At 42.6% G+C, this 13,031-nt stretch overlaps 1 protein-coding gene across 6 annotated transcripts in view; it reads right to left on the reverse strand.

Annotated features, from left to right (window-relative positions):
* The window catches only part of KLHL3 (kelch like family member 3), a 49,948-nt gene extending 37,110 nt beyond the window's left edge, over positions 1-12,838 (reverse strand). Inside the window, exons 1-4 of one of the 6 annotated variants that reach the window (XM_080996306.1) lie at positions 12,804-12,838; positions 10,213-10,268; positions 6,633-6,689; positions 4,862-5,072 (exon numbers count right to left, since the gene is read on the reverse strand). In XM_080996306.1, the coding sequence (XP_080852432.1) occupies positions 4,862-5,072; positions 6,633-6,681 (260 nt within the window). In that variant the 5' untranslated portion in view covers positions 6,682-6,689; positions 10,213-10,268; positions 12,804-12,838. Of the gene's footprint in view, positions 1-3,488; positions 3,512-4,861; positions 5,073-6,632; positions 6,690-10,195; positions 10,269-12,803 lie in introns of those variants that run through there. The other 5 variants (XM_080996307.1, XM_080996308.1, XM_080996309.1 and 2 more) reach the window with 5 other exon arrangements.
* Positions 12,839-13,031: the final 193 nt, after the last annotated feature.

Genomic DNA, 13,031 nt, shown 5'->3' on the forward strand with positions numbered 1-13,031 from the left:
TATTGGCCAGAAAGGGAATCTCATTGCTTGGGGTACGTGATCAGCTTTCCAAAATTTCAAAGACACTTTCAGCATCGAAAAGCAGAGACAGCTTGAGCAGCTTTTTGGCAAAGTCAACTGGTACTTTGCAACAATGCACAATCATAACAGTGAATGCATGTCAGTGAGAAGGGAAAGACATGTAGAGGAACCCAACACTTTCCATGGATAACAGATGCCTTGAGACAGCACACATAGCACACATGCCATCTACCAGGCTATCCCCATAGGGAGGCAGTCACTAGTGAAGGTACTCCCATCTGTCAGCATGGGCCTGGAGTCAAGAGCAACATGGAGTTGTAGAAACCACATGGGATTAGTCTTCCACAGTCTTGGAATTGCTTCCATGAATGCATTAACTATGGATGCAAGACAGCCTGTTCTGGTAACTGCTCCCATCAAAAATATGAACTGCAATGCATATCTACGTGCTCAGAAATAAATTGTTACATGGCCCAAGTACTGTAAATAGTTCCTTGCAGGGTGTCTATCATTAGTGGTGGTGTTCAGCAAGCAATATGAGAGTCCCTACAGCAGCATTTTTGCAGCCTGATGCTATTAAGTTGTTGTGGATGACAACTCCCGCTGTCAGAGATGATGGAAGTTGTAGTCCAAAACATCTGGAGAAGCCTTCCCAATAGGGTTTCAGACTGATCTAAAGATAGAAGTTAAAAGTGATTAAGGAGGTTCATCCCTGCTATCCTCACTCTTCCTTCCTCTAATTATTCCACTGTCAAAATTCAGTTTGCAACCTTCTTAGGGCTTGAGATCCTCGCCTTCAGCTCACCAGGTGACCTTAGGGAAGACCCTCTCTTTCTTTCTTTCTTTCTTTCTTTCTTTCTTTCTCTCTCTCTCTCTCTCTCTCTCTCTCTCTTTCTCCCCCACAACCAGCAATTTGGGGATAATACTATTTTCCTACCTTACAGGGGAAATTAAAGTTTACAAGACAGTGGGTGTGCAACACTCTGATTACTCAAGAGGGATTCGATGTTTTAACAGGATTACACACATTGGTTATAATCAGCATTTCTAGTATCATCAGTCATCGTCACCACCACTGTCATTCCTACATCCAGGCAACTGAACTCAGCTCCAATAATTTCAGCAAAGTAGCAATGCTTGGAGCTCTGGGCTTTCCAATACTTTTTTGCATCCCGGTTACTACAAGAAAGGAAATGAATGCATCCCTTCCAGTCATCCCACTCCCTTTCCTGGTTCTAATACCATTCATTCCTCACAAGTTGAAGCCAGAAAGAAAGTCTGACATGCAGTCCAACCCCCCCATACCATGATGTATATTTTTCTTCAAGTCAGTGCCCCTAAGTTAAGTGGAACTTCATCCCCAATAACTGTTTGTTCAAATGTTTGTTCTCTATGTTCTAAGAACAGGCTGGGGGTTTTGTTAGTGATGCCCAACCATCACCTGAGCTGTCCAAGGTTGCACAGAACTTGATGCTCAGGATCGTATTTTTATATGCATAGTTGTATTCTGTTATAACTTATTGGGCGAACCAAGCGGATACATATTTCTATGAAGACTGCTGAACAACTACCTTTAATAATATATCCACAGCTACCCCAGCTATGGCCCCATGAAACAGCTCCTGGTTCTACTGTGACAGCTGTCTGCAACTTAGTCTATTAAATGTGGTCGTCTCTCATTCTGAAACCCCATATACAGTTTATAACAAAGCTGTTTCCTTCTCACAAATTTCTCTCATCACGAACAAATGGGCAAAGTCCTCAGATTCCAAACTCATAGCAACTCCAGTGGGAGGTCAAAGCTCTCAAAGAATCTAGGAGCAAGTGTGTACATCAAGATACCAGTGGACAGGGAATGAGGCTGAGCTACTGATAGTGTACAGTAAGTCCACAGTCGAAAGCCCCCTTCTCTCCCTCTCTCTGCAATTATTGGAGAGATGTACAGATATACCATAAATGCGTGTTGACACCAAGGATAAGAGACCAGTATACTGTGGGTAGAATAAACCGTTTTGCCGATACAGTTTTGCAATAGGCCCTGGATGGATCTCACCACAATCTTTAGCACATGCCAGGAAAATGAGTTCTGCAAGCCTGACAATCTTCACTTATTCCTCCCCAAACACTGGGTATCAAACAGAGCAAAGTGCTTCCTCGTGATACATTCCCAATGGGATTTATTTAGAATATTTAGATACCACTCAGTAACAAAACATTATATTTTTTTTGGGGGGGGGAGGGCAGGTTACAGTAAAGAAATATAGGTGAATACAGTCGTACCTTGTATCCCGAACGCCTTGGTACTCGGACGTTTTGACTCCCGAATGCCACAAACCCAGAAGTGACTTTTCTGGTTTGCAAACATTCTTTGGAACCCGAACGTCTGACGGGGCTTCTGATTGGCTGCAGGAGCTTCCTGCAGCCAATCAGAAGCTGCGATTGGGTTTCCCAACGTTTTGGAAGTCAAACGAACTTCCGGAAAAGATTCCGTTTGACTTCCAAGGTATGACTGTACTGAAACCACATGACTGAGCTTATTCACACAGGTCTTCCAAATAATGCACACAGACACTCCATGAGGCTGAAGGACAACAATGAATGGAAAATGTCTACATGACCATAGTAACACATGTGGGTGCAGTTATTTGGACATATAGTGCAGCTCAGTGAAAATACACCATAAGGAACAAGCTCTGACACAGCTCTGGGCATATGAAAGTGGGGTGTTCCACTGATTTCAATGAGGCATTGGATCTCAACCTTTAGAAAGAAGTATCTGAAGCAGCATTCCATCACAAACCAATAGCAGCAACAAGTTAAATCATACTATACTATGGGAAGGAACTGCATCTCATGTTTCTACTGCTTCCATATGCAGCAGAGCCTCAACTTTTCCCCCTTTTCTGAAGGCATCCAGTTCACAATGTGCAGAGGAAGTGCTCTGCACATCCTGTTTTTCCAAGAAAGCAAAACTAAGTATTCTTTCCATAATTGTTTCACGCAGTTCAAATCCCGTTACAATGCAGGAAAAACACATTTCTATTTTGTAAAGTGGAAAACACTGCTACACCCTCTCACCGTGTTCCAAGTATTATGTTTTATAATCTTAGTTAAGCATCACGGATATTGTAAATGAACAATACAAGACAAGGCCCTTCTATTATGTGTACTGTACCTATTACTGTTTGCCTTTTCGTGTGCTATGTTACAGGTCACTGGTGGTACTGGTTTTGTCTCTGCTTTAGAAGGAGACATAGGCATTATCTCCACAATGGATCTGTAAATGTTCTACACTCATGTTGGTTTAAGTGTCTAAAATACTGCCAGACTGGTTAAGATTTAAAAGATCTGAAATAAGCAACCCAAAGCGAGGAAAGCGTGCTCAGTATCGTTTTGGCAGTTACTACCAAACTGTAAACGCTGGCTCACTTTTCATGTCTTTTCTTATATAATTAACTGTAACTTACATTTCTTTATGGAGAGGAAGTCTATCATGTGACCAGAATCACATCACAAGATCAATCACTGTGTTGATCAACCACAGTGATGGTCCGATCACATGACGTCCTGCATATCAGGGAGCCACAGGTGGATCACACAAAGCCATTATCTGTCTGCACATGCCAAAAGCCCCCCCCCCCCACAACCTCATACCCCAAAATAAGTCAAATCAGCAACTGTGACAAAAAAAAAAACCTGCAGCAAGCAATAGTTACTAACATGCCACAACAGGAGACCAGATTGTGTGAATCAACCCTGTGTTACTTTACTAAAAATTCTAATGTTTCCATAGCAACTGTTTGGGCTCCCACAAGCACACTTCCTGTACTTTTTTTTTTTTTAGTTTTATTAAATCCAAACAAGTTAGCCTTTCACCTATGTAATTGCTGTGCCAAGGAATGAAGCAGGCATGTATTTGCGGATTAGAAAGTGAATTCCAAAACAGCTGAAAAAGGGGGGGGGGGATAAATTAAAAGGGAAAGCGGAGTTCAAGCTGGAGCCAGCAGACCTGAATTTAATCACTGCTCCTGCATTCTTAACGTGTGGCCGGGCTACTGCCTGCTGTTCACAAGTCAGACTTCTCACTTAATCACATAGTTGTATTCTATTGTGCAAACGAAGCAGATATATAGTTCTACCAAGCAGATATGTATTTCTGTGAGGATTGCCACCTTTTTTATGTGGTTATTAAACTCAAAACAATTAAGTTAAAAGCCTGGCCCGATCGAGGAGGAATGGTTGCTCTCAAAACGACGACTGCCTCCTTCAAGTAGCAAAGACTCTTAAAACTGCACAACCACAGGGCGCCCCAGGTCAGCCGCTTGCAAAGCGATTTTCAAGTCTGAAAAACACGCCGAAAAGAAGCGGAAGGAGGGAGGCAGGGACGGAGGGAGGAAGAGAGAGAGAATTTCAAACCAGGGCCATCGGAGGCAGGAAGTAGGGAAGGGAGAGAGAATCTGGAAAAGTGATGAAGGATTCGGCGATGAATGAGTCCGAGGTGGGGAGGGGAGGGAGAGAGCTCGCACTGTGCAAACATCACACATCTCCAAAATACAAATAACAAGACAGCCTGCCAGCGAGCAGGACTGGCGATCTTTTGGGCCACGACAAACAAACGCACGCAAATGAACCGCGCCACGCGGAAGGTTATTGCAGCAGCTAACTTTGGGAGTGATGCTAAATGGATCCGGCAGGGCTGTCCTCCCATGGGGATCGATCGGCCCACCGGAAAGCTCGGCATAACCTGCCACCCCTTGCCTACGCAAACACAAAGGCGCCTGCACTCTTCCAGTCGCGGACAGACACACACTTAATTCCCTCCCCTCCGACCCGCACAAACCTCTCGTCGTCCATTGTGCGCAGCCGGAGTGGAGCTTGAACTCTGCATGCACCCTCGTCTCCTGGCCTCGGGCAACGCCGCCGCCGCGTCTCCCACCGTTGTCCTCCTTGATCGGGGCGCAGCGAGCCGGCCGAATCAGTCAGCGCCTGTGATTCAGCATGGCTGCAGTCGGCTCTCCTCCTTCCCTCCGCGGAGCTGCTTCCTCTCGCTCCTAAAGCAACAGCAGCAGCAGCAGAGCTTAGCGTTGCAGCAGCAAACAGAACACTCCCTACCCAGAGCTCCCCGCTGCTGCTGCTGCTGCTGCTGCTCTTGCTCCAGCCTCGGCAGCCCACTCCCTTTGCCTCGCCTCCTCCCGCTCCAAGCTTGCTACTCTACTAGTCTCCTGGCAACAGCAGCTGTGGGCATAGGTGCATTTGCACCGCCCCAGATGCTGCATTTGCACAGTGCATCCTCGGGGCCTTTTTTATTTTTAAAACACACACACACACACACACACACACACGGCAAATGTAAGAGAAATCACGTGCTTTCCCCCTGATCTGGTAATTCACCCTGCTCCCAAAACTGACACTTTTTTTGGTTCCCTTTTCTCTCTTTTTTTCCCTACAGGATGCAAGTGCATTGCATCACTTACCTATCTGGATTTTGATCCCGTCCTGTTCTAAAGTCCCCCAGCAAAGGGAGCCACCTACTTATCACATAGGTAAAAGGCCAGTGAAAAGAGGAAATATTAACATCCAATGACACCAACCCTAGAATTAAAAGTATTTCAGAGTGGGCGAGTGCAAACTGATGAAAGTATTAGAATGCAAGGCAACTGCCCACCCTTTCCTCATCTGAACCACTGGCTAGGCTCTCTTTCAGCCACAGAAAAACATCCTGGGAAATCTAGGCTGTATTCCTAAACTAAAAAGCATTCCCCACTGAACTTGGAGCGTGCAGGTGGCCAAGTTCCCAGTGGGATTTGACTCACCCTTAAATGCCATACAAAGCTCAAACACACTTGCTGAGTTATAACTTTTCTTGTAATCACTGCAGCAGAGATCAAGGCTGCAGATTCCCGTTGCAAATGTGTTCTTACCTTCACTAGTTTGCCTGTTTTCTATCTTATTGATTGGTTCTGTTTCTGTTTGTTTATTTAAAAATCTAATAATCCTCATTATTTAATTTGTATACTGCCCTTCATCTGAAGATCACAGGGTGGTTCAAAACATAAAAATACAACATGAGGACACAAAATACGCAATCAAACAAAAGCAATAACCACCACACCGCCGGGTTGAAGAGGAACATTTTCACCTGGTGCCTAAAGTATGTAATGAAGGAGCTAGGCAAGACTCCCTGGGGGGGAGCAGTCCACAAATGGGGAGCCACCACAGAAAAGGTCTGCTCTTGTTTTCCACCCTCCAGACCTCTCGTGGAGGAGGCACACAAAGAAGGACCTCACATGATTATCACAGCGTCTGGATTGATTTTTGTGGAGTGAGGAGGTTCTTGAAGTATTGCGGTCCTGAGCCGTTTGAGGCTTTATAGGTCAAAACCATGACTTTGAATTGGGCCCAGAAACTAATTGGCAGCCAGTGCAGTCCAGCCAGGATCGGTGCAATATGTCCCGTGCCTTCAAAAAGAACTATTCAATCAAAATCAAAAATTTCTTAACCCATTATATATTAACCAAACAACCACACAGCACTGTCTTTGCAGTAGATTTTATATATTGTCACACAAACACGCAAATGTAAGCAGCTTTCTGAAATATTTGAACAAATACCTGTCTGCTGAAGGACCAAACGGCCTGTTCTTTCATCTGTCCTATACATTTCCACTCCTACAAAGAGAAAATGGAACATGTCAGAGGAACACTGTTGGTTTGCCAACACTAACATAGAGTAGTAGTGGGTAAGAGTGAGCTTCTGAATCCTTGGTTATAACCCTTATTAACTAAGTGATCTTAACCAGGTTGCAGTTTCTCAGCCTGTTTAGCATATGAAAAATGGTTAATTTCCATTAGCGGTCAAGGTACATCTTTTGTCAACAGAATACAAATGTATTGCTTCCCTGCAAACTTACATATAACACGAGTCCTTTCTCTTGCCTACAACAGGCTTTTTCCTAGGTGTGCTTTTCCTGCAGTTTGTCCACTTTATTGCTGTCCGCCTGAAACCATTCAGCAATTTAATTTTTGTCCATGTTGCATTCCAGCTATAATGTGCTACAGTGTGCAGAAATAATGTTTATTTAAGCATTTATTATTGATACTACATGCTGCTTGTATCTTGGTCTCTCCACCACACCTGTTAGAAACCAAGGGCAAGCGGACTACAGTCTTAGCATGCATTTATAGAACTTGCACATGACAAAACAGGCCATGCCCAAATACGTATTGGACAAAGCATTTCAGCAAGGTATTAAAAGTATCCTTTGTCTACTTCCAAACTCCCTTCAAAGCTGAACCAGTGGAAGTTGTTTTTGCTAGAATTCCCATGCACTGCCCTTCCCTATTAGCACTGCTATAATTCTAAATGTACTTATTTTGATGCCCCCATTGAAATTTCTAGTTAATATTTTTAGGGTCAACGTTTTAAGCTGGAAAGTAATTCGGAAAGCTGTTTGAGAGGACGAGTGGAACTTCCTTATCATCTACCATGTTTAATTTTAAAAAAACTCCTAAGGAGAACTTTCTTTCCAATGGGTTTTTCCCCCCTTATGGACAAGAATTCAACAAGCAAAACATTTTGTTAAACAGAAATAGTGATAGCATGCAATTAAATACACATGAGTTCTCCAAGGTGGGGAGAAGGGCAGCAGGGAGCCATTGACTGTACAGTGGTACCTCGGGTTACAAACACCTCGGGTTATAGACTCCGCTAACCCGGAAGTAGTATCTCGGGTTAAGAACTTTACCTCAGGATGAGAACAGAAATCACACGGTGGCGGCGCAGCGGCAGTTGGAGGCCCCATTAGCTAAAGTGGTACATCAGGTTAAGAATGGTTTCAGGTTAAGAATGGACCTCTGGAATAAATTAAGTTTGTAACCAGCGGTGTTGTTGTTTAGGCATTTAGTTGTTTCCAACTCTTTGGGACCCCATGGACCAGAGCACGCCAGGCACTCCTGTCTTCCACTGCCTCCCGCAGTTTGGTTAACTCATGTTGGTAGCTTCGAGAACACTGTCCAACCATCTCGTCCTCTGTCGTCCCCTTCTCCTTATGCCCTCAATCTTTCCCAACATCAGGGTCTTTTCCAGGAAGTCTTCTCTTCTCAGGAGGTGGCCAAAGTACTGCCTTGTCATGGCGAAGGGGCTTGAATAACTCAGAGAAGCTATGAGCTATGCTGTGCAGGGCCACCAAAGACGGACAGGTCAAAGTGGAGAGTTTTGACTAAATGTCATCCACCTGGAGTAGGAACAGGCAAGCCACTCCAGTATCCCCACCAAGAAAACTCCATGGACAAAAACAACCAGAGGTACCACTGTACAATTAAGCAGGGTAGAAAAGAAACCACATTTTGCAAACTATTAAACTCCTCAAAATATGAGGTGTGGATGATGGCTATTAAGCAAGGACTCTAGGCTCTTATTAATTCCTCCTTGTCCTATGAGACATAAGAGCGCCCCATAAATTCTCTACGTTCAAATTAATCACAGCCACATAGAAGTGTTGCTGTACTGAGGTTGATTTCAGCTTGGATAAAATGACCCTTTCAGCACATACCTGATGGAACATAAAGTACAGTGGCATCCACCAGACTCACATTTGAAACTTTGGAATAATGTTTTCCCATAAAACTCTGTGAAACATGGGTAGGTAGGGGAAACTTTTTACTGAGGGGGCCTGTATTCTCATGTTTCTTATGAAAACATTTTTAAGAAAAACATGGATAGTATGCTTAATGCCTTGGAGAACTTACAAGGAGAGGCAGACCTAAATGTTAACTGAAAGCTTCCATAGTACTGTATAAGGGTGTGAGAGATTATTTATGAGTCCTACATACATAACTCCAAAATTGCCAACTGCAGCTCTGTGCCTTAAAAGCTGCAAGTACCTCTTCTCCCATCACGGCAGTCCTAGATAAATGGAAAAACACTCTGCCATACATCTATTTCCACATGTTGAACCCAGTGTGCTCCTGTTTTGGATTCTAGCCAACCATGTCCTCATTTGAAAGAGTCCATAATAGTTCCCATTCCAACTTTTCCAATTTCCCTCCAACAGTTGGCAAGCTCAGGGCTTGGAAGGCTGTTTTGAGGGGAGGGGATTTCGCCCCTTTAAGGAATTTTACCCTTAACAATTATTCACACTTAGGGTTCTTGTGCATGGCTAGTGTAGTTTTGGACACACAAGGAGTGACACACAAGAGTCACTGTTAAGTTTCTACAAGGCCTTGCAACAAAATGTTGCACGATATCCCTGGAGTTTGTTACCTGTAGCTGAAGGGCTTGAAAAACAGAAGCCGTATCTAAGACTGGGTAACTGATCTGGCCTGGGCTTTTCACCATGTGCAGAAACTGTTTTTGAACATTTAAAAGGGAAACCATTCTGCGCCAAAATCAATGGAGCATGAGGGTTTTAAATGCAATTCAGTGCTTGACTTGGCCTGGGAGAAAGTCTGACCTTGACTGCAACTCAAGCATGGAGGGTTTTTGTGTGGGAATCCAAACCCACTTCAAAACTACTGTAGTCTGCAACATTAACAGTGGACTGCAGTGCCAGGGACACTGTAAACTACTCTCAGGAATGAGGCCCAGCAACAAACTACACTGCAGTTTTATATTGCCCTCAGCCCAACTTGCACTTTGAAGATAAAATCAATGAGTAACATTGCAGCCTGACTGTGCCAGTATTCAGTATGAACTACCCTGCAGGGCTGTGTGAACCTCTTCCAGCCTCTTCCAACCTGCAATATGCACAAGGAGCTGCATTTGCTTTGGAATCCCTCTCTCTCTCTCTCTCTCTCTCTCTCTCTGTGTGTGTGTGTGTTTTCACACTAATTAAGAACTAAGTTCAAGATACTTTGGGGTAGGTTTTTTCGGAGGGAGGCAAGGTTGGATAGACATGCTGGTGCCCAATCCCAGCTAAATTGAAATCCTATGTATCTCTACTGACTTTTCTGGCCAGCCCCGGAGCATTTTAAAACAGGTAACCTGATTTGCAGCAGAAAGCAGTGTGTCTCCTCCAACCACTCCATTCCATTTCCCCCACCGTCTGGTTTTCCAGGTGCTCCCCCATCAGTATTCCATACCCACTGAGAACGTGCTCAGTTTCATGGGGCTATTGAGGGGTGGGGGTGAGCAAGGGTTTTATAAAGAAGTTTTGTACTTAAGAACTCAGTATTACACTCAGCCTGCAGGTACCTCCTTTTGGTTTGTGGGCTCTACCGTTTTCGCCACATAAGTGCAGGCACTCTCCCCTAAAGATCAAGAGAAAGAAAGATCGTTTTTAAGTGAAGGGCTTCATCATCAAAAGTATAGGACTCTCTCAAAAATCTTACCCTAGCAACCCTAATCAAGACAGTATAAAAGACCTCTTAGCTTTCATAAATTAATTCACATGGAGACGGATCTTTTTCTGGAACCTCTGTAATCCTAGCTCTGACACTGTGTGTTAGAATCACTGGCAATCCAAATCTTCAGATTTGCTGTGCCAGCAAATGAATGCTTAGTATTATTACACTAGTGCCAAGGATTGAGATTTAGGCAGAGTAAGCTTGAAGTAGAAAGAAAATTGGCATTTATTGCTTACATTATTCAGCCACTTGATTTCTCTTTTGAAATCATTCACACAAACCTAGCATTCTGAGGACTAATTCTAAGACTGCTAGCACGCTAATCCACTTGCAGCACAAAAATATAGTTTCTCTCAACCCGTAATTGTTCATGTTTGTCCTCACATGCTGCATTGATTCTAGATCCTGCTGACCACAAGGGTGGGTGTGGTTATTTGATACACATTTGAAAAACTTCCCCCTGGTAAGGTTATGGGTGGTTGTGGTGACATGTTTTCAACGTACGTATTGTTTTTTCCCTTGGCCTTATTTATGTGGGACTTTGTTTTTGTTTGTAAGTCCCATTAGGTCGCCTTGGGCAAGATAAAGCAACTAACGGATTTAACAAATAAATAAGTAAGTAGGTTATCCACACCTTTTCCTCCTTACACATTCCCTTAGTGAATGGAGGAGGAAGTGGTGATTGTGATCTTGGTATACACCCATCTGTGTCATTGGGCAGTAGTGGATACACCCCCATTGCCAGGACTGCTTACATGTGTTTTCAAAGCGATATCGAATAGGATCAGTCCACAATGACTTTTTAGTTGAAAAATGAAACAATTGTCTCAAGAAGTGCTTCTTAGAGGCAAAAAAAATATGCAGCAGATCTAAATTATGTGTGGACTATTTTACAAATATTGTTTCTACTTATTCTAGAATAGCCCTAGGCTACAGAACTACACACATTTTGGACTGCGCTGAACAGACACTTATTTCTGAGTAAAGACATGCAATTGTAAAGCTGGCTATTTTAAAAAGAGATACTAAGTTTGAAAAAGAAACTGATCTACAACATGGAATAGAGAACCCTCTGGGTCCCTTCCAACTCTACAATTCTGTAGGTTTTAATTCATTCGTGCACTCTCCAAGTTGGTCAATATAGACTTCGTGTATATCTACACATTCTTTTTTCAGACATTATAAAATTGTCATTCTTCTGAAGCAGCAGCAGTTGGCCATAGGCAGCTAGAGGCTGCTTTGGATCAGAATTTGACCTCATAGGTATCTATTTATATGACTGAAGTCTATGGGTCAACATTTCTTTGTGACATATTTGTATTTTGAAAATCAATCACTACACCCTAGTGCAGCAAATATTCACTCTATGTAACAGCCATTTAAGAGCTGAACAAAATATAAACAGATCTATAAACTCTTGTATATTGTAGAGTTCAGTAATCTATTGACCTATTTTTTATATGTAACTGCTTTATGAATACTTTGTAAGTGTTGAAAGTCATAATTTTCCAGCATTCTTGCATAGCCCAAATTACAGAAGAGGTTAAAGATCAAATATTATTCTATAGGATTATTTGGACTGAGTAGCACCAAGATCAGATCAGTTGTTCCCCTGGTTGCTCATTGGTTAATGATTGTTTTATGCTGCACAGCAGTGCAGGTAGAGTTGTGCTTTCACAGGTAATTTTTGGATAAGCTTATGTAAAGCTGACTTTCATGAGAGGTCTCTTGGTCCCATATGTTTGCTTCTTTTAAATGAACTCTGACTAGAACTCACCTTTCCCTGCAGATCTATGCCCTCAGAAATTATTAAAACTGATAGTAAACCAGATGCTTTTTCAAGCAGTTAAGGTTACTTGTATGAATAAGCACCACACAACTGAGCACAGACCCATTATAATTAATCCCAAGTAATTCTTTAGCATTTTCAGCAGTTAAGAACAATGATAAATTTGGTATGATCCATGAGACAGAGCATTAAAAAGGTTAGTTGGTTGTAGAAACAGTCAATTCAAGTCCACCATTGCTGATGACCTTAAGTAACTTAGTATCTCTCAGCTTAACTTCTGATATTTGATCTCATGGCTCCTTCACCAATGAAAATCACTAAGTAATGAACATGCATGTGTAAATCACCATCATGTTTAGGTTAAAAAAACCTCAGTTAGTTATTTTTACCAAACACTGAGAACAAGCTTAGTTATTAAGCATTCCTCTCATTTGCTTTTATAAGCACACACTACATGTGAACACCATCTTAAATTGTTGTTAATGTTATATATAAAATGTGAATACTCAGAAGAGGCCCTGTTAACCATATGTGATAAATAGTATGTTGACTTCAAAGTTTAATCTCACAGCCCATTTAGATGTATGGTGTATAAATTATTTCTAATACACCTGCTTACTAAAATTTCAGTTTCTGAACTAAAACCATACCTTTCCTTCAGGGTAGCATGACAAGATGTATGGGATTACAGCATCTTGCATGAAATGTGTCACAATCTGCATTGTTGACCGAGAGCTTTTCAGCATATCTATCCCAAGAAAGCTGGGGGGAGAGTTCAAGGTCCCTCTTCCATTCATGTAAACATGTAAGAGACAAAATTGAGACTCCAGGGCTAGATCTAATCCGAAGAAAACACAGAGGATCTATGGAGAAACAGT

This window comes from Podarcis pityusensis (genome assembly GCF_964106645.2).
Source record: "Podarcis pityusensis genome assembly, chromosome: 2".
NCBI classification, from domain to species: Eukaryota; Metazoa; Chordata; class Lepidosauria; order Squamata; family Lacertidae; genus Podarcis; species Podarcis pityusensis.